Source organism: Lissotriton vulgaris, chromosome 1_1, assembly GCF_964263255.1.
Source record: "Lissotriton vulgaris chromosome 1_1, aLisVul1.2, whole genome shotgun sequence".
In the NCBI taxonomy this organism is placed as follows: domain Eukaryota; kingdom Metazoa; phylum Chordata; class Amphibia; order Caudata; family Salamandridae; genus Lissotriton; species Lissotriton vulgaris.
In genome coordinates, this window is record NC_141685.1 from 53,085,530 (window position 1) to 53,111,025 (window position 25,496).

The 25,496-nt window shown below is 45.3% G+C and overlaps 1 protein-coding gene across 1 annotated transcript in view; it reads right to left on the reverse strand.

Annotated features, from left to right (window-relative positions):
- Positions 1 to 8,584: 8,584 nt before the first annotated feature.
- LOC147737217 (uncharacterized) overlaps positions 8,585 to 25,496 on the reverse strand; it is a 202,780-nt gene continuing 185,868 nt past the window's right edge. The window contains 1 exon segment of the mRNA XM_086919537.1: positions 8,585 to 11,721. Within this exon segment, the coding sequence (XP_086775663.1) occupies positions 10,271 to 11,721 (1,451 nt within the window). The 3' untranslated portion in view covers positions 8,585 to 10,270.

A 25,496-nucleotide genomic window follows, 5' to 3' on the forward strand; every position in this document is an offset into this window, starting at 1 on the left:
GATGTGTGCACGGATGGCTGGTGGTGGGTGTGCCTGTAGAAATTGTGCACTGATGGCTGGTGGTGTGTGTGCCTGGTGGAAGTGTGCACTGCCGGCTGGTGCTGTGTGTGCCTGGTGGAAGCGTGCACTGATGGCTGGTGGCGTGTGTGCCTGGTGAAAGCGAGCATTGACGGCTGGTGGTGTGTGTGCCAGGTGAAAGCGTGCATGGACGGCTGGTGGTGTGTGCCTGGTGGAACTGTGCACTGACGTGTGGTGGTGTTTGTGCCTGGTGAAAACGTGCACTGACGGCTGGTGGTATTTGTGCCCGATGAAAGCGTGCACTGACAACTGGTGGTGTGTATGTCTGGTGAAAGCATGCAGTGACGGATAGTGGAGTGTGTCTGGTGAAAGTGTGCACTGACGGCTGGAGGACTGTGCCTGCTGAAAATGTGCACCGCCTAGAGCACCACTCAACCCCCAAAGCCTACATCACCACTCAACCCCGACCGCGTTCAGCACCGCTCAACTTCCAACACCTACAGCACCGCTCAACCCCACCGCATACAGCACCAGTCAACACGCAACGCCTACATCACCACTCAACCCACAACGCCTACAGCGCCACTCAATCCCCACTGCGTACAGCACCACTCAACAAACAACGCCTACATCACCACTCAACCTGCCACGCCTACATCACCACTCAATGTCAAGTCAAGTCAAGTCAAATAATTTATATAGCGCACTACATACCCAGAGGGTCTCAAGGCGCTTGATGGGGTGGGGAATTACTTGTCGAATGTCCAGGTTTTCAGTTGCTTTCTGAATGCTAGATGGTTCTGAGTGAGGCGAAGGTGAGTGGGAAGTGAGTTCCATGTTTTAGCTGCCAGGTAGGAGAAAGATCTTCCTCCCATATAGGTCTTGTTGATGCGAGGTACAGTCGCAAGGGCTTGGTTGGAGGAGCGAAGCTGGCGGGGGGGGGGTGTAGAAGGAAAGTCGAGTGTTGAGGCAACCGGGTCCAAGTTCGTAGAGTGCTTTGTGTGCGTGGGTTAAGAGGCGGAATGTTCCCGTAGTCTAGGCGACTCGTGACCAGTGCGTGGGTGACCATTTTTCTAGTTTCGGTGGGGATCCAGCAAAATGTTTTTTTGAGCATGCGAAGAATGTTGAAGCAGGATGATGAAACGGCGTTGACTTGTCTGTTCATTGAGAGAGAGGAGTCCAGGATGACTCCTAGGTTCCGTGCGTGGTCCGTCGGGATGGGTGCTTTTCCAAGGGCCTCTGGCCACCAAGAGTCGTCCCAGGCGGAGGGAGAGGTACCTAAGATAAGGACTTCTGTTTTGTCTGAGTTCACTTTCAGACGGCTGTGCTTCATCCACTCGGCAACTTCTTTCATTCCTTCATGTAGGTTGGTTTTGGCGGTGGACGGGTCTTTGGTGAGTGAGAGGATCAGTTGAGTGTCATCAGCGCAGGAGATGATGTTGAGGTTGTGTTGGCGTGCGATGGTCGCGAGGGGGCTCATGTATACGTTGAAGAGGGTGGGGCTGAGTGAGGATCCTTGTGGGACTCCGCAAGTGACTTCAGTGGCCTCTGACTTGAATGGTGGGAGGCGGACTCTTTGAGTTCTTCCGGCGAGGAACGAGGATATCCATTCCAGTGCTTTTCCTTGGATTCTGATGTTTCTGAGGCGTTGTAGGAGGGTGCTATGACAGACTGTGTCGAAGGCTACGGAGAGGTCAAGGAGGATGAGGGCGACTGTGTCTCCATTGTCCAGTAGAGTACGAATGTCGTCTGTAGCTGCGATGAGGGCGGTCTCAGTGCTGTGTTTGGCTCGGAAGCCGGACTGTGAGGAGTCGAGGGATTTGTTAGTTTCGAGGAAGGCGGCGAGCTGGGTGTTGACAGCTTTCTCGATGACTTTGGCCGAGAACGGTAGGTGCGAGATGGGGCGGTAGTTTTTGAGTTCGGTGGGGTCGGCTGTGGGTTTTTTCAGGAGGGCGCTGAGTTCGGCGTGTTTCCAGCTTTCCGGGAAGGTGGCGGAGTTGAAGGAGCAGTTGATGACGTTCCGGAGGTGAGGTGCTATGATGGAGTCTACTTTGTTGAAGATGTGGTGAGGGCATGGGTCTGTAGGGGAGCCAGAGTGAATGGTGTTCATCAGACGGATGGTGTCCTCGGTGGAGATAGGGATCCACTCGTTGAGGGTGTTCGAGGGGGGTGAGGGTACGGCAGAAGGTTGTGAGGGTTGGTCTCTGGGTAGGTTGTCGAAGCTGTTGTGGATGTCTGCGATTTTGTCGTGGAAGAACGAGGCTAGGGAGTCGCAAAGGGTTTGGGAGGGAGTGATGTCGTTGGAGTTGGCAGAGGGGTTGGTAAACTCTTTGACGATGTTGAAAAGTTCCTTGCTGTTGTGGGCGTTGTTGTCTAGTCGGTCTTTAAGTGCAGCTTTCTTGGCAGTCCGGATCAGATGGTGGTGTGTGCGGGTGGCGTTTTTGAAGGCATCCTTGGTGCTGGTGCTCGGGTCTTTTTTCTAGGCCTTCTCGAGGGAGCGACAGAGTTTCTTGGATTTCTTAAGATCCTCGTTGAACCAGGGAGCGTTTTTGCGGTCTGGTTTGTTTGGACGTTTTTTCAGAGGTGCTAGGTTGTCGGCGCTGTTGGTTAGCCATTGAGTGAAGTTAATGGCTGCTTGGTTGGGGTTCGAAGAGTGGGCAGGGGGGTTTTGAAGAAGCGAGGAGGAGATCTGGTCGATGGTGATTTTGTTCCAGTTTCTTCGTAGAGTGGGTTGAGGATAGTTATGGGTTGTGGCCTTTTTGTAAGCAAAGTGAACGCAGCTGTGGTCCGTCCATTGGAGAGCTGTGGTGTGACTGAAGGAGATATGTTTGCTGGAGGTGAAAATGGGGTCAAGTGTGTGGCCTGCGTGATGAGTGGGGGTGTTAACAAGTTTTTTGAGTCCAAGGTTGGCAAGGTTGTCCAGTAAGGTGGTGGTGTTGCTGTTGTTGCTCTTTTCTAGATGAAAGTTGAGGTCTCCCAGTAGAATGTAGTCCTCGGAGGGGAGGGCGTGAGGGGTGATAAAGTCAGTGATGTCTTCACTGAATTGTGCACGGGGTCCTGGTGGCCTGTAGAGGAGGGTGCCTCTGAGAGTGGTCTTGGGGTCAGTGTGGATCTGGAAGTGAAGGTGTTCGGCGCTAGTGAGGTTGACGTCTGAGCTGGTTGAGATGCGGATGGAATTCTTATGGACGACGGCGATGCCTCCTCCTGTTTGCTTGGCGCGGTCTTTACAAATAATCTTGTATCCTTCTGGGATGGCAATGGTGATGTCTGGGGCCGAGGAGGCGTTCATCCAAGTTTCTGTTAGGAAGGCGACGTCCGGAGAGATGGTGTCTAGTAAATTCCAAAGGTCGATGGCGTGTCTGTGGACCGAGCGGGTGTTGAGCAGGATGCATTTAAGGTGGTTGGTGTCAGATTTCTGTCCGGTGTTCGTGGATGTGGAGTTGGTCTTGGTGCCGTCAAATTTGCAGGAGTTACATGTGAAGGGTCCATGGGTGTGTTCTGGGGCGGCTTGAACGCAGGTGGGGAGGCGGCCGGGATTAAGGGCTAAGAGGGTGTAGGCGTCATATGAAGTGAGGGTGGGGCGGGTGGTACGGGGGCCAGGGGGTCTGGCGCTGGGCGCGGTCCAGGTGCGGACGGGCGTAGACGGGCTTACCTTTGGCGCACCTTCGGCGCGGCCGCATCTGACATAAATGGAGAGTGGAGGGGGGCGGAGCGTGGGAGGGTCAGCTGGGAGGCGGGGTCTGGGAGGCGACACGGCTAAAAGTAAAAACAAACTGAAATGGCCGCCCGGTAAGAAATCGAAACTGGGGCACAGCCGGAGCTTGAGTCAATTTAAACTTGATACAAAGTAGACAAAGAAACGCTTCACCCCAACGCGTACAGCACCACTCAACCCGCAACGCCTACATCACCACTCAACCCGCAACGCCTACATCCCCACTCAACCCGCAACGCCTACAGCACCACTCAATTACCACCGGGTACAGCATCACTCAATCCCCACCGCGTATAGCACTTCTCAACCCGCATTGCCTACATCACCACTCAACCCGCAAAGCCTTTAGCACCACTCAACCGGCAATGCCTACATCACCACTCAACCGGCAATGCCTACAGCACTACTCAATCCCCACCACGTACAGCACCACTCAACCCGCAACGCCTACATCACCACTCAACCGGCAATGCCTACAGCACTACTCAATCCCTACCGCGTACAGCACCACTGACACTTTGGAGGACACCTGTTCTTTCCTGCCCGAGGGTCTGGACAAAACCAATACATCACTAGACAGCGTCTCTGGGCTGTTATCTTACACTGTGTACACAAAAATGAAAGCGGAATATTGGTTTCTCCCATGCTCTCCAGACCGCCATCTTTAGTTGGGTTACGTTTCAAATGCTGTTATGCTAAGATCAGAAACATGTTGTGCAAAACAAAGAAGAGCAAAAAGATGGCACTGCGAAAGTCACATAATAAGGCACAGGGAGGCTATTCCTAGCTATGATTTGACTGCATTGCCCTCTCTGACTCCAACAGCTTAAACAACATTGCATCACTTGGCTAGCATCAGTCATTGAAGCTCTGCCCTGTATAATGTTAGGTTACAGTGATTCATACAGCACACATTCTGGTATTTTCAATTTAGGGAAACAACGGCTAATCTGTATCGAGAAGTGAACTGCTGTGATCCACAGACAATTAAAACCCAATAGCAAAGAATAACTAAACAGAGAATATATTTTTACGTTTATATATATATATATATATATATATATATATATATATATATATATATATATATATATATATATATATATATATATATATATTTTACCTACTGGCAGTTGCCAGTAGGTAGTTATAGTTAGGATCTACTTTCCATAGGAAATCCGCAACATTCTATTGGGAATAACTTTGGCACCGGTGGACGAATCTTCGCGAATTTCCCACAGTAGGTGGCCCGCTCCGCTCTGCTCCTTCCCTGAAAATGTGGGGGGGATTCATCAAGCGGGGGACGAGATAAAAGGGGGGTCCCAAAACGTGTTTTCTCTATGTTAATTTCCATAGGGCGGTCGAACTCACTTTTAGCCCGAACGGCTGAATGGATTTCCACCAAACTTAGCAAAATTGTAGGGACTGGTAGCCCGATGTGCCTTTGCTATGTCTCAAGATATATGCTCCAGTGGTTTTTACGAAAATTAACTTTGAAAAAATATATATTGGGCTACATTGGGCTATATATATGTTAGAGCCCAAATGTAGCCTAAAGATGGCAAAAAAAACAAATGTAGCCCAAATATCAGCCATATGTAGCCCAACTATAGCCCAATGACAGAATGTCCCAGAGTGTTCTAAAGAACAACTAGAGCGCTAACACTCTTACTTATAAAGTGAGACTTATAGTTAGGAATTAGCATTTAAAAAACCTTTGAAATTCACTGGGGAGAAGTGTGGCTCACCGGTTAGAGGAGGCAGACCCAGAAGCAGAGGTCGGCCCGGGACCAGGGTTCAATTCCCGACGAGGCAGGGTTTGGAGCCCAAATGTCCACGGACCTGATAATTCTCGCTTCGGTGCCTACTTGAATCAGGGGTTCACTCTCTGCAACTCTGGGCAATAGCTTGCTCAATCTCCACTACGGCCCCCGCGGCGGGATGCCTGGCTTTCACCTTGGGGGTTCCCAGCTGGGCTATCCCACAGGGAAATACCAGGACGGGTTCCCAAAGCAAGCGCCGAGATACCCTTTGTGGTGATATGTGCGCTATATAAGAAACTACATTACTACATTACATTACATTACTGAAAAAACCATAGGTTTCACACCAGTTATAGTTAGGAATTAGCATTTAAAAAACTTTTGAAATTCACTGAAAAAACCATAGGTTTCACACCAGTTATAGTTAGGAATTAGCATTTGAAAAACCTATTAAATTCACTGAAAAAACCATAGGTTTCACACCAGTTATAGTTACCTGGAAATTTTACTGACATAAAACCATTGAAATTCCCACGTTATAGTTAGTTGGACTCACTATAACTTGCGCGCCTGCAATGCACTGCTGATGACGTCACATATTACATCACTCATGACATGGTCAGTGACATCACTCATGACATTACTGATGACACCATCCTTGTGAGAAAGTGACAGATATCCTTTCAGTTTAATGTAACCCTTGAAACACATATTCAAAAATAGAAACTAACATTTTCAAAAAAATGGAGATACCCATACCAGTTACAACAACCAATTCAGTAATTCCACCATCTATATACACATCCACTCATTCACCAACAGTTCTATATAGTCACTCATACATATACTCACTCCTCATATGTAGTGATACACCTATACATCCTGTTACACACCGACAGTCATCCAAAAGTTACTCACACATGCAAATAAACTATTGAACATCCATTTATTTGCATATACAACTATACCCACACTACCACCTTACTTCTAAGGAAACTTACACATACTTACTCACTTAAACAATCACTTATAGAAACACATACTTATTTAAACAGGAACTCTTACAATCTCTCACTCTCTCATATACTCACTTATATACATCAATACTCACATATACTAGATTAAAACATATCTTGTTACTGATAAAGACACTAGTGAGACAGTCATTCACTCACTAACACACACATATACACACTCATCCACCCATACAGTCCTGCACATATGCTGTCTTCAAAACACATACAAACTGTGAGTCAGTCACCAACCCATGCAGCCACTTATACACAAAGTGAAACACTGATACATATATTACAATATTTAAAAGTTACTCGCTAATATATGTATTCACTAAGATACACTTAATAAGGCAGTTAACCAATCAATTCTTTAAAAAAAAAAACATCCATTTACACACTTATTTAACCATTTATTCTTCCATCGTCCTTTACAAATACATATATAAAACATATTTATTTTTCAGAAAGACACACATTCACTGGATGGTGTCATCAGTGATGTCATGAGTGATGTCACTGACCATGTCATCAGTGATGTAATATCACAGACATCTTAAACAAGCAGCAGTGAAAGCGATCGCTTTTCCCGATCGCTATTGTAAAAAAAAAAAAAGCGAAGCATATGTCTTCAATTATCTCGGCTGTGTTTGGCAGTGATAATTGAAGATATATGGCCTTTGGTGCGCGTAACAGACACCAATAGGCCATGGGCGGAGCTACGTGACCGCCCATGGCCTATTGCGTGTTCTGTTTTAAAAATACACGCACACAAAGGCCAATGAAAATGAACCTAGGAAATAACACACAGGAGCTAATTTGAATTTCCAGGTCCATTTTCAAAACCATCCGAGAAAAGGACTCTGGCTGCGTGACACTGCTGTGCAGTGTACGCTAGGCCGAAACCTAAAAAGGACTTAGACTAGCCTAGCCCTTTTCCATGTCACCCTACCCCACCCCACAGCGCTGCCACCAACCCCACCACAAAAGCCTTGAAAACCACAGCCCCTTTCCCCAAAACACTGCCATCACCTGTTCCCACAAACCACTGGCCCTTTCTGCTTGCCCTAAAGCTACTCCCCCAACACTGCAACCTACCCTCAAAACACTACATGGCTACACTGAGATCTCCTTTAGTGAGATCTCCTTCCTGAGTAAAACGTTTCTGGCTTTCCCCTACTGTATAAGGCTTTAGTCCAGTGTAAATTCTCTCATGTGAAGTAACATAGTATTCAAGACTAAACCTTATCTGACATTCAGAACACACATAAGGCTTTTTCCCCCCGTGTGAGTTCGCTCATGTCATGTGAGAAGTAATTTGTAAACAAAACTTTGCTTGCATTTTGAGCACTCATAAGGTTTTTCCCTAGAGTGGGATCTCTCATGAAGCATAACACTGTCTTTCAGATTCAAGCTTTTATGGCATAAGGATTTTCTCCAGTGTGGAGTTTCTCATGGTGAGATAGCGTTTTTCTCTGCAGCTGTTCTGGCATTCAGAACACTCATGAGATTTTTGATCAGTATGGAGCCGCTTATTGTTAGATGGGGGGGAAGCAAGGGGAATTGCAAGCCAGGAAACATTATAGCTGAAACATTAGTAGGAATGTCGGTTCAGGGGGAAGGTGGAGTATCCGAGACGTCTGTGAAGGGAGGTGTACATATTTCACCACGATAGGAGTTCCACTGGCCCCAGACTTTCCCCCATTTTTTGGGTCTGCCGCGCGCCACATATACTGTCTTCTCTCTAAACATGCACCAGTCCATATTCACCTTCCATGCCAAGATCGTGGGCGGTCTCTGAGATCAGAATGTAAATGTAAGAGGAGCACTCAAAATATAATCATAAGAGCATCTATAAACTACCTAATCTAAGGGTGCAGCACTACTGAAATGTGTTGGCTAGCACAAGAAATTAAGTGACAACTAAGTAGGAGAAAACCTACTTGTAGTGCGCACTGTTCCTACTGGAAAAATCCTTTTTCCAACAATTTGAGAAAAACTACTGTTCAGATTAATCAATACTCAATGAATACTATATAGCTTCTCGTTCTATTATTTAATTCATAGAACTTTTATGCAACATGTATACATTAATACATTCTACTCATGTATATTAATGTTTATCTATTGGTTCTGAAGAACAATAAATCTCTGTTTACATGAAAATAAGACTTTGTATACAACGTATATTCTCTTTACATGTCTCTGGGCATTTCAAATACATTGATCATGGGTGATACACGGAATGATATAAGTTGATAATCTTGAAAATCAAAGCCCAATGCATTTCGGGACCCGGAGGTACCCTTCCGCTGGGGCGAAATCCTAAAACATGCAGAAGAACTAATCAGTACAAAGTGGAAAAATATTTACAGCTTTATAAGAGATATTTAGGACGTGAAAGACACTAAAGGGGAAACAATGATATATGGTGGTATTAAACATTGTACATTGGAAATAAAGTTGAAAACTGAATATGTATTCTAGCAAGCTTAATCTACATAACCAGGTATAAATCATAAAACACATCACATCATATGTTGATCACATCGAACCTTCTGAAGGGTATTGTGCTCATATTACAAATACATCATGCAAGTAAACAGATATAAGCCTAATATGTCGTGGACATGATGTCGGACCCAGTTTAAATGCGTTCAGTGCACATAAAATTCTCATCATTCAAACTCTGAGAAAACTCAATCTCATGAGGAAACCAAATTATAACATGCTTATGTGATGCAAATGTTAATATAAACCCTAAAAGAATATACAGCATCAAGAATATCATCATTAAAATGCACAGGAAGCATCGTGATATACTAATTAATGTAATACTTTGTGTATGATCACAATTTCATGTATGCATCTGTAGACTGGATGAGTGTGGAAAATGGTATGCTACTACTGGGTTAACTTAACTCCCGATAAAAAACCTGTAGGAGAGTGAAAAACTGAACATTTTATGTAGGCATATTGCTCTACGTCTAACTACCAAACACGTAAAGGGAGATGAATATGTACCTGTGGCATACAGAAATGCTTAGAACCTGTTGTTGTGGTGTTCTCTGATTGTGCATTAGAGGCATTTACAGTGGAAGTGGTAGGAATTGCTGGTGATTTTGCTATGGGTTGTCGCGATGCAGAGATGTCTTGGTCTGTAGTTATACTTTCTTCACTTGAAGTCATTTTGTTTGTGGGAAAACACGTCTCCTAGCATATATCTCTACCCACGTGTAGACCTCGTTTAATTTATAATCTATAGTATCGCGTCAATACTTCCTGATCTTGCCTTCCTGTAATTCACGATTATATTGATTCAATTTTGCATTAAGTTCTTCTAGGGTGGTATCCCAAATAGTCGGATCAATTGCAGATGTTAAGTCTCTTTTGAGGTTAAAAATGTCCTCATCTAAGTCCTTGATGGTACGTGACAGTTCGGTCTCTGAGATCCCCACAACTGTGCAATATCTCTTTTGGCAATCATATTCCCGAGGGTCACCCACTGAGTCTGCGCAACATCATAATCAGTCGGCTCCCAAATATTCAACAAACAATGCCTAGCTTCAGGCAACAACGCAACACCCGTGACCTCTTTCATCACAGCATGCACTCGACTCCAGAACCGCACAACCGCCGGGCACTCCCAGAGTATATGGAGGAAAGTGCCCGTTAGGCCGCATCCAAGCTTACACAACCCATCCAAAGAGTATCCCATACGAATCAGGCGAGGACCAGTCACATAAATCCAGTGGAGGACTTTAAGCTGTACGATCCGGAGACAGCACTGAATAATTTTGATGGTGTATTTTCTTATGGCGCTTGTAACCATCTCTACCTCTGAAACTTTTCTGGCATTCAGAGCACTGATAAGGATTTTCCCCAGTGTGGGTTCTTATATGCTGAGTGAGTCTATTTCTTTTACTGTAACATTTGTGGCATTCAGAACACTGATAAGGTTTTTCCCCAGTGTGGGTTCTTATATGATGAATGAGACGGCTTTTGTCACTGAAACATTTCTGGCATTCAGAGCACTGATAAGGTTTTTCCCCAGTGTGGGTTCTTATATGATGAATGAGACTGTATTTTACACTGAAACATTTGTGGCATTCAGAGCACTGATAAGGTTTTTCCCCAGTGTGGGTTCTTATATGATGAATGAGACTGTTTTTTTGACTGAAACAATTGTCGCATTCAGAGCACTGATAACGTTTTACCCTAGTGTGGAATCTGACATGTGCAGTTAGAAGTGATTTAAGTTTGAACTCTTTTGGGCATTCAGAGCACTGATAAGGTTTTTCCCCAGTGTGGGTTATTGTATGTTGAGAAAGACTTCTTTTGTCTCGGAAACATTTCTGGCATTCAGAGCACTGATAACGGTTTTCCCCAGTGTGGATCTTTATATGATGTGTGAGACTCCTTTTTTCACTGAAACATTTGTGGCATTCAGTGCACTGATAACGGTTTTCCCCAGTGTGAATCTTTATATGATGTGTGAGATTACTTTTTTCACTGAAACATTTGTGGCATTCAGAGCACTGATAACGGTTTTCCCCAGTGTGGATCTTTATATGATGTGTGAGAATCCTTTTTGTACTGAAACATTTGTGGCATTCAGAGCACTGATAAGGTTTTTCCCCAGTGTGGAATCTCAAATGTTCAGTTAGAAGTGATTTACAATTGAAATGTTTTGGGCATTCAGAGCACTGATAAGGGTTTTCCCCAGAGTGGATTCTTCTATGCAGAGTGAGATTGTGTTTGTAAATGAAAGATTTCTGGCATTCAGAGCACTGGTAAGGTTTATCCCCAGTGTGGGCTCTTCTATGCTGAGTGAGAATGTTTTTTTGACTGAAACATTTCTGGCATTCAGAGCACTGGTAAGGTTTTTGGCCAGAGTGGGTTATTACATGTCGAGAAAGACTTGGTTTGTTCCAAAATCTTTTCTGGCATTCAGAGCACTGATAAGGTTTTTCCCCAGTGTGGATTCTCATATGAATAGTGAGATAAGATTTACGGCTGAAACTTTTTTGGCATTCAGCGCACTGGTAAAGTTTTTCCACAGAGTGGGTTAATGCATGTCGATATAGACTCGCTTTGATACTAAACTTTTTCTGGCATTTAGAGCACTGATAAGGTTTTTCCCCTGTGTGGATTCTCATATGCTCAGTGAGATAAGATTTACGCCTGAAACTTTTATGGCATACTTTGCACGGAGAGTGATTTCCCCCAGTGTGGATTCTCATATGCTCAGTGAGATAAGATTTACGCCTGAAACTTTTTTGGCATACATTGCACTGAAAGTGGTTTCCCCCAGTGTGCATTCTGTCAAATTCTGAGAGATAAGATTTATAGCTGTATTTTTTTTGGTACAAGTAACTTTTTTCCCCAATTTCAGTTATTTAGCCTTGATTGAGGCGGGTTTGAACACTGAATTTGTTCTAACAGTCCGTGTTTTTAGAAGGTGTATTCCTAGGGTTAATATCTCTATGTTTAGTTTTCTCTTACTATTATGCCACGGTAAGACTGAACCTGATTTTAGAGTTGGGCTTGTTTAGATAATGTTCAGCATTTATCTCTAAAAGAAATTGTGTGTAATCTTCTTAACACTTAAATTGAGCAAAATATGTCTGGAAGCAGCCCTGTAACACCTGTTGAAATTGTTCTAGTAGATAAAAGTCTTTAAGTAATAGCCTCTCCGGCAGTAAATTATTTTGTGACTGATGTTTCTCTCCAATCTATTTGTATAGGTTCTTAGCAATGCAGTAATGAGGTGTTGGTCTGATATTTAATGATTAAACTGATAAGTACCTTTTTGCACTGACGTAAAGGTAGTAACTGAGGGTGTTACAACATGCACAGTACTATTGTGGATCACCAGTAGCAGAACATCAGTTCCTTTTATCCTTTCTATGTTTGGTGTAAGGTTAAGGTTTGTAGTTCCAAAGACGAGGATTTATTTACATTACCTATAGCGCAACGGTGCTCATCTAATCCATTTTTATAATTAACAGTTTTACATATCACTCATGCACAGCAGATAATGTTGAGGCGATTTAAATAGAATTACAGAACAGTACACAATAAAAAGGAAACAATCTGAGATGGTCATGAACACAATAAAGTGGTGAATTTTTAAGGTTTTCGCAAGAGTGAGCAGAGTGGGCCGTGGTGTTCTATCCAGAGGCAGATAGTCTCAAACTTGTGTAACTGGTTAACAATGGTTGTTGAACAAAGGTGATTTTTCAATCTTTTGCTTGTCAATGTGTCAGCTTCAGAGTCTTCTTTCAGCGTCTTTTCTTTGATGGTATGCAGAAGATACCTTTTGTTATAACTTTCTTTTATGCAGTGTGTGCTTCCTCTCTAGAATTACAAGATACTTTAGATGAACGTTATTCTGCCATGCTGAGGCAATTTGTCTTTCTGATAATATTTCAGATGAGGATGCTGAAGTGGTCTTTCTACATTATTTCTAATGCTGTGTGCACAGATATGGTTTTGCTCTGGGTTAATGAAATGCAAAATTAGAGACTTCACTTACAGGTAGAGTACTTTCCTCGCCACACCTAGGTTTTTGGAAATTATTTAAACATAGAATGCTGGATGTCCTTCAATTTTTCAAAATAATCCTTCTTATGGCACTGACATTCAGTTGCTTATTGCTAAATCTTGCTTTCTTCGTCCGTAATTTCAATCACCTATAGTATTAAAATTAAATAGTTAATACATGTACATTTCCAAAAATATAATTACAAGCCAAATTAATGCAGAATTTGGAAAATGTTGAGCTGTTTTTCCAGACAGGGCAGAGTGTAGAATGGCAGCCTGAGAGTACTTGGATGTAGGAGGGAGGATTTGTAGAATTTTCAACATTTTATTAAGCTCACAAAGGATACATGTACCCTATGAAGTTGTAACATAGAACCCCAAAGGCAGATATTAAAGTCATATGGACTGGCACCAAACAGCTAATATAAAAATATATACTTTTAATTAATTTGTAATGCAGATTTCTGGGACTGGAATTACTCCCCCACGGACAACAGGCATTTTCCCTGCCCTGAGTTACCACCTACTTGTATCTGGTATCCTGACTTTTGAGTTTTGGCCTCAGCCTCAAGCAAACCTATTATGGGCTGCGAGGACTATGCCTAGACCAATCCCTCAAATATGGTCCAGAGTATGAATCAGTAGCAATGAAATGAAGCCGTACTTTCATGTGTTCATTTTATTCCACCTGATTATCAGTTGTTAGGTTTTTCTGCACCTGGATTTACTGGGTGCAGAAAACCAGGACACAATTGTTTTCCAGACAGAAAAATTAGACTGCAAAGACGCATAAGACTCTGGGTGCAGCAGAAGCAGCCAAGACTTATGCTGTGTTTTTTTACTAACTGGGAGAAACACACAATTCTTCCCTCTGCTGGTGTTCACAGTCGTTGTCGGCCTGTGATTCGGCATTGAGTGCAAAGCGTACCGAGTATTGCTGAGGGGCCGAGCCGAGGGGGAGTTGACGAGCAAGTGGAGCGGAGCCTGGGACGACTGCCCGCATTTGTTTTGTGACCGGTTCCTGCTCCCGAAGGTTTCTCCCGCTTCATTCGCGTCCTGTTATGCGGGCGCTTTAAGTTCTATGGATCTGCTGTGGGGGCAGGAACGGCAGCTGCCGGCAACGCGGTGCTAAGGCGCTGCTAGTGCTGCTGGTGCGGTGGCCGCTGCAGAGGTCAAAGGAGCCTTGGCCTGCGGTGCTGCTGGTGCGGTGGCTGCAGAAGGGCACAGAGGAGAATAGAGGAGCACAGAGGAGAATAGAGGAGCACAGAGGAGCCTTGGCCTGCCGCCTGATTTTACGGATTTATTGAGCAGAGCAGACAGAGCTGAGCTGAGGAGTGGAGGGAAGTGCCCACATCTGCCGTCTGTAGTGGGACTAGCTCTGGATTCCGCTCTTGCTCCTGAACGATTGCCAGCATTCTCCCTTGTACTCTTGTCATAGATGAATAGCAACGAACAAGCAATGAACAGTGAGTGGTGAGTAACAAGTGGTAAGAGGTGTGTGGCGTGTGACGAGTAGCTAAGATTGATCGGTCCCTAAGTCGCTGAGCCATTGGAGTCTGTAATACAAAATCTGAGAAATTATGGAAAGGGGAAAGTGACAATAGACTTAGACCCTCTTGAAGCACCCCTCGGCCCCTGAATTACTCTGCATACCTAGACTACAGCCCTACCCGGTGCCCGGATGTTAATCAATCGGGTAATTAATTAATTAATTAAGTAACCAGAAGACCGGCAGATTCTGTACGGAGGTGTGCTTTGTGGGTGTTTTCCCTTGGAGGTGTTTGGTGGTGTTTTTGTCCTATCAAAGCACCCTTTGGTCTTGTCACTGGCCTGTTTGATTCTCTGAAAGGAGCAAGAATTCTTCTCCTTAGAGGGAGTATTATGAGCTCAGGAAAGGAGCGGCCAACTTTCCCTCCTATCAAAAGGAAAAGAAAAATACAACAAACACCGATATTAGAAACGTTTAAAATAAAACAGGCAGTTGACATATAGTCCTTTAAATCATCTAAGGTCTATACATTTGGGAAACTGGGAAAGTCGCTGTCAAAGTTTGATTTTATGAAAGATCCAACTGATGCTATGCTAACAATGCTAACTAACCCATGTGATCTTCAAACTCCAATTAAACCACTGAGTAGAACAAATATTATATCCCCTAAGCAAGCAGTAAGTGAACTAGGCCACCCTGAGTCTAAAGCTGAAGTCGAACGAATGTCAAATTAAACTAAGGACCAAGTCAACCATTGGGGTCAAATAACGGACCTAGAGATGTTAACTATTCCACTTACTGGTCGTTCACAACAAAAGGACCCAAAATGCACAAATCTAACAATGGGAGATACTCAGCAATTACTACCAACTTAGGCAGCCAATGCCAATAGAAGTGCAAGTAAAAATCAGAAAAGCTAACGGTATAGGGGAACCATCTAATTTGGGCCAAATAAATCAACGAGACCAAGAAGCTCCAAATGAACTAGATGGTGGGGTGAAAATCATAAGGGAAGCCAATACCCCACTGAAATCGGATCTTACTCTGTCTAAAATGAATTCAGTTCAAAAACAGGACCAGCCGAAATGTAATCAAAATAACGGATCTCAAATTAATAAGGATGAATACACCAGCAACCCAGAAACTCTGCAGCGTTGAAGTACTACGTATGAAAAAGACGTTTTGAATAGTATTCCACAATTCATTAATTCTTGTGACATGGGACATGATTTTCAAGGACCACAAAAAGAGAAGTATAAGGACCTATCATTCATAAATGGGCAACACCATAACCCAGGTACTCAGGTACCAGGAAGTGGGAACGCAGCAGCAATTTGGTATTTATTCTTCAAAACCTCGCAATTAACTCTGGAAGCTTTAACATATCAGTCCAACAAAAAGGAGGTCCAAATAGATCTCTTGAGCGCTACGGCATCCTCTGTTGCTGGAACTGAGCAGAAGATAACAACACAAAATAATCTAATAGTAAGGGCACAATCTCAGCCAATATCTACGTATGCAGAGGGTAATTGTGCCCCACTAATTAAACTGGCTACCATTCCGGATATTTAAAAAACAATAATTGACGATGTAAAAGTGAATTTTCCTAATGTGGGAATTCAACCCATCAAGACCGACTGCCCCTCTAAAGATACAATAAAATGTAAAGACAATACTGTTGTTGTTAAAGAAAAAATAGATGATAAAACAAAAGATCAAGAAGTGATAAACCTATGCTCGACACAATCAACAATGACAGACGCAGCTCCGGAAGTTCATCTATCAAAAAGACAGAGGAAAAAACAACAGAAAGCAAGAAATAAAGCTTCTAAAAGTTTTTTAAAAAACAAATGCATCAGATATAGTGAGATTGAACACTGGAAACAACCTTGACTAAATATCATATTGTGAAGGTGAGGATAAACACATGACTCCAACAAAACCCTTTTACCCTCTATTTAATAAGGATCTATCGGAGGTACAAGCAGTTATGAAAAATAAATGCCTAAACAAGCAAGCTGATAGTATAAAAATTATAGAGAATGGGAACATTCAGTCCTTAGAAAAGCTGCAAGTGGAGGAATGTAATAAACAGGTGGAGAATAAGCCATCACAATTGGAAACAAATAGAGCAAAGAGTGAGAGTATCAGAGGGGATGAAACGAATAGAGATTTGTTAAAAACCTGGAAAGATATTAAATTACCACAAGATCTGGGAATCGGAACGAAGCAGTTACATAAACATTGACAATTATGGTCTCAAACTGTTAGTAATCATAATGGAAGGTTAATTGAGCATGCTGAAGGTGAAAATAGCCTGGAACAAATTAAATTAAATAACCCAGATCAAAAAAGAAGGAGTGGTGCAGGTAATTTTTGCGATGGAATATAAATCTAGGGGTAATAATGATATCTTGACTCGTGGAAAACATATTAAAATTGTGTAATGCAATACCCTCATTAAAGGAAATTAAATGTACCGACACAGAATCAATTGAATTCCTCACAATCAAGAATAATCGTGAATCGACATTAGTAATTTGGACATCTTCTACTGCCGCCACCCTTATTATGCAAAAACATAATCGCTTTCAGGACTGGGGAATAAAAATAACAACTCCCCTGCAAAGTCCTTTTGTTTCAACAAAATTACAAAATCATAACCAAATGAGAACCGAGAATAATAAGAAATACTCAATATAAAAAAAAACATAGGTATGACCAACGGTCGTCTTTTAAAATCATCAGAAGAACAAATAGGAGACCTATTATTTGACACTGTCAAATTAGGTTGGCTAACAGCAGCCCTCCGTAATGTCAGGCAGGATTGACATCTACAATCTGAAGTTCCTTTAAGGGGGCCAACAATTGTGAATGAAAGGGTCAGATTATGTTCGTGGAATATAAATGGGGTTCAAGCAAAGATTCAGAATAACCAACTAGCTACTTTGTGCTGATTTCAAAACATTTGTTTACAAGAGACTTGGGCTTTAGTTCCTTTTAGATTGGAAGGGTATAGGGTTATTACTCATTAGCTAAGAGAACAAGTAACTATGGCAGACCTTGTGGGGGTTTGGCTATTTTTATATCAACGTAGCTAAAAATGGAAAGTGAAATGATGGTAATGACATGGAAACTGCAGCATTAAGGTCACACACAACAACATTGTTCCCTTTAAACCACAGGTAACAGCCTACAAGAAAAAACTAAACAAAAAGCAACAAAACTAGAAAATACATTTCCAAATACTGCCAAAGAGTTAATACAAATGAACAATATTAAACTTTGTTGGTACCTTAGTAATGTGCTCACTTCTTGGCTTCACTCCATCTGCAGCGATAACGCTCTGAAAGGAGAAAATACTGCTGTGAGTCTCAGAGTCTTCAGTGTTACTGGTCTCAGTCACGAAGACTGTGGTGTCGGAAGATAACTTTCTCTTATTTGGCTTTATAGTTCCACCAGTCACGCCATCGCTTTTAGCAGACACGCTACTGTCAGCTGCATCATAACTTCAGGCAGATCAGCAGAGCGGATATCACCACTCACATTGGGTGAACAGACTCGTCTCTGCTATATACATCCACTCTGTTCTCAAATTTGCTTGGGGCTGTCAAAATACAAAGAGCTGCAATAGATTCTTCACACTTTCCTGACTACCTTGTTTTAAAAGGGTGTGACATCCAAGCGTGATTCTTGGTTCATCTGCAAGCTGAATATTTTGTAGAGGTTCTATTGCCACACAATACTAGTCCCACATTCCAGTTTGTCCACAGGGTGTTTCAACCCTGGTAGGTTATCAACTGCCTGTTTTGCAGATAATTTCACAGATAGTTTCTGTAAGAAACTGAATTATTATTTGTCGTAGATGAGGAACAATCACAACCATTGTCAGAGTGAACTTTCAAAGCCGTTCAATTAATCTAGGATCAAACCCCTGGTACCTAAGCACCGAACAGGCAGGCTTAACTTAAGGTAATATGTAAAATATTTATGCAGAAACCAACAAAGTAAAAGTCAAAATGCAAAACAATAAAAAACCCAAACGGAAATAGAAAAATTTAAGTAAAATGTATTGAACAAAATGACACTAAAATGACAAAATCCATTAAGGGGAATGAGATATGAACTGTAACGCTGTAAGAATCACAAGGTGCCAATGGATGAGGGGCCCGGGCATGGATTAGTCACTCTGGAGTTGACTGCCAAGTCAGAGGAAACCGGAGGCCATGGCCTGCAAGCATAAAGTGCAGGAATTAGAATTAGTGGTCCAAGAAGACATCTAGTGCTCCAGGCTCAGATAGGGCTGCTGGCCTACAGGGAGATTTACGACAGATTCGGGCGCAAAGTACTTAGACTATTGAGAACAAGCAGCAGATGCACAGCAGGGCAATAGCAGATGGTCGATGGCAGCAAGGCCCAGGCGAGACTGAAAGGGAGTGGCACCTCTGGCCCTCACCATCATGCAACAGTGTATTGGAGCTCAGCGGGAGGACAAAACCCGATGACAGCCACCCACTGGGGCTGGGACCCCCACAACAAGGCAGGCCAGTCTGGTGGTGTGGTAAGAGGTATAGCAGCCATGTCCTCAGAGAGAAGCAAGAAGGATCAGAATCTAAAAAATATGCTGACCAAGGTCCTGATGACCGGCAGAGGAGAAGGGAGGATCTCCCCAATGACACAAATTAGCCAAGATGCAGACACCTCTGAAGCCCCAGTTACCCGCACCTTTTTAGAGTCGCTATTTGGTGCATTACGAGGCGACTTGCAGATGCTGAAAAGGGACATAGCGGGGGAGATGAAGGAGATAACCGATGGAGGCCACACGTTACCAAACGGCATCAACGTCCCGCCTTATGATAAGGCGGGACGTTGATGCCATTGGGGACCGCGTGGCCTCCATTGAGGATCAGGAGCAAGCCCGGGAAGAGGAGATGGAGCATCTACAGCAAGAGACACTCGGGCTCAAGGCTCAACATAGCGATCTCCAGGCACACACAGAAGACCTGAAGAATCTGTCTTGGCGAAACAACATCCGCGTTAAGGGAGTTCCCCCTAAAGAAGAAGGGCCAGACATCACACAATACCTGCAGGGTCTCTTCAGGAGCATACTGGGTGCCCCCACCGGATATGTTGGCTTACATTCCAGACTTTCAACTAAAAGAGTGAATACTACGTGCTGCCAGGGACAAGCAACACTAAGATATTAGGCCGACTCCATAGCTTTGTACCAGGACCTGGCTCTAATACCCCTTCAAAAGAGTTGGGTGTTCCGAGTGGCAACCACGCGTCTTCGAAATCAAGGAATACCGTATTCTTTGGGTCACCCTTTCCGGCTGATTTTCATATGGCAGGGCAAACTCCTCTAGCTCAGATCCATGCAGGACACTTGCCAGGTGCTGGGCATCGAGAATCCAATCCAGGAGGAGACAGAGGGCCCACAGACCAAAACTCCTCGAGAAAGATGGCATAAGCTCTACAGTAGGCGTAGCACAGAGCGAGCGACAAGACCGGACCCCAAGACCATGGCACAAGAAAGACTGGTAGTGCTGGAGACATTGTCGAAGGAGACATTCTCTCATGATGACACCGTGAACGACTGAGGGATAGATAAGTGACATTTGTAAGGCTGGGTGGGCGGCGAAGAAGTCTGCGGGGAGCGTAGAGACACGGGGAGTGTAGAGACACGGGGAACTGGCCACACGCGTTCCCAACTATTCCGACTTCCAAGGACGCACACGCATGAAAGGCGGGCCCTGGACAATTTGAGGTTAATGGGTTTCTAAGTTGGGGTTAGGGAGGGGAGGGTGGAGAACGGGTATGCAGGTTAAAGGCATTCAAGAGAGGATCAAAGTGCAATGAAGGCCAGGCAGACGTTGGGAGCTCAGGGGGAAGAGGGATCACAGGGACCCAAATACTGGCCAAAGCTAGTGCACTCACTCTGATACGCTATTTCTCAGCCCACATTGAAAATTCTCACTCTCAATGCGAGAGGTCTCAACAATCCCAATAAAAGGAGGTCCATCCTTTCCTACCTGGATAACATGGAGGCAGTTGTGTGCCTCCTCCAGGAGACACAGCTCCTCTCCAAAGATTGGCACAGGAACTATCTTGCTGGTTCTGGGAATTGGCTGAACCACAAGAGTCAAAAAGAGGAACTATCTTGTGTAAAACAGAGAGTCAAGTCAAGTCAAAAAATTTGTATAGCGCGCTACATACCCAGAGGGTCTCAAGGCGCTTGAAGAGGGGTGGGGAATTACTTGTCAAATATCCACGTTTTAAGTTGCTTTCTGAATGCTAGGTGGTTCTGAGTAAGGCGAAGGTAAGTGGGAAGTGAGTTCCAGGTTTTAGCTGCCAGGTAGGAGAAGGATCTACCTCCCATGGTGGTTTTGTTGATGCGAGGTACAGTGGCAAGGGCTTGGTTGGATGATCGTAGCTGGCGGGAGGGGGTGTAGAAGGACAGTCGTGTGTTGAGGCATTCGGGTCCGATTTCGTAGAGTGCTTTGTGTGCGTGGGTTAGGAGTCGGAAAGTGATCCTCTTATTGACGGGGAGCCAGTGGAGGTTTTTCAGGTGACCAGAGATATGTTCTTTACGCGGGATGTCTAATATGAGCCTGGCTGAAGCGTTCTGGATTCGTTGGAGTTTTTTCTGGAGTTTAGCTGTAGTACCGGCGTAGAGGGTGTTTCCGTAGTCCAGTCGGCTCGTGACCAGAGCGTGGGTGACCGTTTTCCTAGTTTCGGTGGGGATCCAATGAAATGTTTTTTTGAGCATGCGAAGAATGTTGAAGCAGGATGAAGAGACGGCGTTGACTTGTCTGTTCATCGAAAGTGAGGAATCCAGGATGACGCCCAGGTTCCGTGCGTGGTCCGTCGGGATGGGTGCTTTTCCAAGGGCTTCTGGCCACCAAGAGTTGTCCCAGGCAGAGGGGGAGGTACCTAAGATAAGGACTTCTGTTTTATCTGAGTTCAGTTTCAGACGGCTGTGTTTCATCCATTCGGCTACTTCTTTCATTCCTTCGTGTAGGTTAGTTTTGGCAGTGCTAGGGTCATTGGTGAGTGATAGGATCAGTTGAGTGTCATCCGCGTAGGAGATGATGTTGAGGTTGTGTTGGCGTGCGATGGCCGCGAGGGGGCTCATGTATACGTTGAAAAGGGTGGGACTGAGTGAGGACCCTTGGGGTACGCCGCAGATGACTTCAGTGGCCTCTGAGATGAATGGTGGGAGGCGGACTCTCTGGGTTCTTCCGGTGAGGAACGAGGTGATCCATTCCAGTGCTTTTCCTTGTATTCCGATGTTTCTGAGGCACTGTAGAAGGGTGCTATGGCAGACTGTGTCGAAGGCTGCGGAGAGGTCAAGGAGGATGAGGGCGACTGTGTCTCCATTGTCCAGGAGAGTTCGAATGTCGTCTGTTGCTGCGATGAGGGCGGTTTCAGTGCTGTGCTTGGCTCGGAAGCCGGATTGTGAGGAGTCGAGGGATTTGTTTGTTTCGAGGAAGGCGGCGAGCTGGTTGTTGACCGCTTTCTCGATGACTTTGGCCGGGAATGGAAGGAGCGAGATGGGGCGGTAGTTTTTGAGTTCGGTGGGGTCAGCTGTGGGTTTCTTCAGGAGGGCGCTGAGTTCGGCATGTTTCCAGCTTTCCGGGAAGGTTGCGGAGTCGAGGGAGCAGTTGATGACGTCTCGGAGGTGCGGTGCTATGATGGAGTCTGCTTTGTTAAAGATGTGGTGAGGGCATGGGTCTGTGGGGGATCCTGAGTGGATAGAGTTCATCAGACGGATGGTGTCCTCGTTGGAGATTGGCTTCCAGTCATTGAGGGTGTTCAAGGGAGGTGGGGGTCCTGCAGGGGGATGGGTGGGTTGGTCTTCGGGTTGGTTGTCGAAGCTGTTGTGGATGTCTGCAATTTTGTTGTGCAAGAATGAGGCTAGGGAGTCGCAGAGGGCTTGAGAGGGGGTGATGTCGTTGGAGTTGGCCGAGGGATTGGTAAATTCCTTGACGATGTTGAATAGACCATCTGCTCTCTGGCTTGCAGTCAAGGACAAGTGGATGAGAGCAGCAGATCAGCACAGGAGAAGAGAACAGGGAGTTAGAGAAGGAGTTGGGTGGAAGAGAGCAGCAGATCAGCACAGCAGAAGAGAACAGGTAATTAAAGGAGGAGGTGGGGTGGAAGAGAGCAGCAGATTAGCACAGGAGAAGAGAACAGGGGGTTAAAGAAGGAGGTGGGGTGGAAGAGAGCAGCAGAACAGCACAGGAGAAGAGAACAGGGAGGCAGAGAAGGAGGCGGGTTGAAGAGAGCAGCAGATCAGCTCTGGAGAAGAGAAGTGAACAGGGAGTTTGAGATGGAGGTGGGTGGAAGAGAGCAGCATAACAGCACAGCAGAAGAGAACATGTAGTTAAAGAAGGAGGCGGGTGGAAGAGAGCAGCAGATCAGCATAGGAGAAGAGAACAGGGAGTTAGAGAAAGAGGCAGTGGAAGAGAACAGCAGATTAGCGCAGGAGAAGAAAACAGGGAGTTAAAGAAGGAGGCGGGTGGAAGAGAGCAGCAGATCAGCACAGGCGAAGAGAAGAGAACAGGGAGTTAGAGAAGGAGGCAGGGTGGAAGAGAGCAGCGGAGGGCATGAGGGTGGTAGAGTGGTAGAGTGGTAGAGTGAGGGTGGTAGAGTGAGGGTGGTAGAGTGTGGGCGGTAGAGTGGTAGAGAGGGCGTGAGGGCGGTAGAGTGGTAGAGTGAGGGCGGTAGAGTGGTAGAGTGAGGGCGGTAGAGTGAGGGCAGAGTGAAGGCCGTAGAGTGGTAGAGAGGGTGGTAGAGTGAGGGCGGTAGAGTGGTAGAGTGAGGGCGGTAGAGTGAGGGTGGTAGAGTGAGGGCGGTAGAGGGGTAGAGTGAGGGCGGTAGAGGGGTAGAGTGAGGTCAGTAGAGTGGTAGAGTGAGGGTGGAAGAGTGAGGGCGGTAGAGTGGTAGAGTGAGGGTGGTTGTGTGAGGGCGGTAGAGTGGTAGAGTGAGGGCGGTAGAGTGAAGGCGGTAGAGTGAGGGTAGTAGAGTGGTAGAGTGAGGGCGGTAGAGTGGTAGAGTAACCGCGGTAGAGTGGTAGAGTAAGGGCGGTAGAGTGAGGGCGGTAGAGTGGTAGAGTGAGGGCAGTAGAGTGGTAGAGTGAGGGCAGTAGAGTGAAGGCGGTAGAGTGAGGGCAGTAGAGTGGTAGACTGAGGGCGGTAGAGTGAAGGCGGTAGAGTGAGGGCAGTAGAATGGTAGAGTGAGGGCGGTAGAGTGGTAGAGTGAGGGCGGTAGAGTGGTAGAGTGAGGGTGGTAGAGTGAAGGCGGTAGAGTGAGGGCAGTGGAGTGGTAGAGTGAGGGCGGTAGAGTGGTAGAGTGAGGGCGGTTGAGTGAGGGCAGTAGGGCGGTAGAGTGAGGGCGGTATAGTGCTAGAGTGAGGGCAGTAGAGTGGTATAGTGAGGCAGTAGAGAGGTAGTGTGAGGGCGGTAGAGTGGTAGAGTGAGGGCGGTAGAGTGGTAGAGTGAGGGCAGTAGAGTGGTAGAGTGAGGGCGGTAGAGTGAGGGCAGTAGATTGGTAGAGTCAGAGGTGTTGGTAGGGGTACCTGTCAGACAGTGCTTTATGAGTTGAATATGCGCTGAGATGGTTTCTTGAGGTGGGAAAGCTGGTATGTGTAAAGCAGTGTCCCCAGAGGTGGTAATGGGGCACGTGCAAAGCAAAGCTTCCAGAGTGACATTTGTGATTAAGTTGTCCCCTTCTTCACATTACATAGTGCTTCGCTTAACATTTTTGTCTCTTGTGGTACAGGATGAATTCATGAAAAGAAATCGTGAATTGGAGCACCTCCATCGTAGCAAAATGTCAAAAATAAAACTCAGGAGATTAACAACATCCACGAAACCAACAGAGTCCTGAGAGGTTGGAGAAGTTTTTGAAAAGAAATGAAATGTGAATAAACAAGGGAGGGTCAGTAGTGTGTTGACGAAGGAGAAGAGAAGTGGGGGCAGAGCGTTGAGTAGGGCTAGCAGAAGTGCGAGGAGGAAGGGGAGCAGTAGCACATGGAGGAAAGGGGAAAAGCATTGCCACTAGGTGTTGGAGAGCAACAAAGGAGACGGTGGGGGGAACAATGGTTAGTCGACGGGTGAGGGAGCAACCGAGGTGCTTGAGACTGACCAGCTGCACGAAGAGGAAGAAAGTATTCGCAGAACTTTAAAAACCGTAACATGCTCCTTGGAAAATGCATTTACAGTGAAGAAATTTGTGAACGTGTTTGGGTTAAGTTTTAAGTGAATTTTACGTTACCCTACAGTGAAGTTACTGACCTTGTAGAATATAAGAGAGCCAGACTGCAGAAAGAAATAAAACAAACAAGTGGGGGGCTGCTGGTGGACACTCGTGGAGTGCTTAAACAACAAAAAAAAGTCCTTGGCGCGGCGCAGCCTGCAGTGGCCCGGAGAGAACAAGTAGTTCACGCAATCTGAACACATACAATATTAAATGTACAAAAGCAGCATGTGTCAGTGTTCATACAACAAAAAAAGTGCTTGGCGCGGCGCATCCTGCAATGGCCTACAGTGGCCCGGAGAGGACAAGTAGTAAACGCAATCTGAACACATACAATATTAAATGTACAAAAGCAGCATGTGTCAGTGTTCATACAGCGTGCTCAGCTGGCTACTGCATGCAAATGAGATATGCGTCACTGTTTCCCTTAACAGATCAAGAACATCGCCGAAAGAAAAAACAAGAAAGGCCAGAGCTGCACAAAAAAGCGAGTCTAACAGAGGGCAGAAGGGCAGAAAAACGGGAAAAAACGAGTCTAATAGGGGCAGAAAGGCACAAAAAGCTTGACTAACAGGGGCAGAAAAACACAAAATGAAAGCCTTTGATGCAGCAGGGGGCGGAGCGGATCCCTTTGAAGTGAAGCTGCTGGCGGCACCACGCTGGGGAAGCAACAGATGGCTGGCTTTGATGTG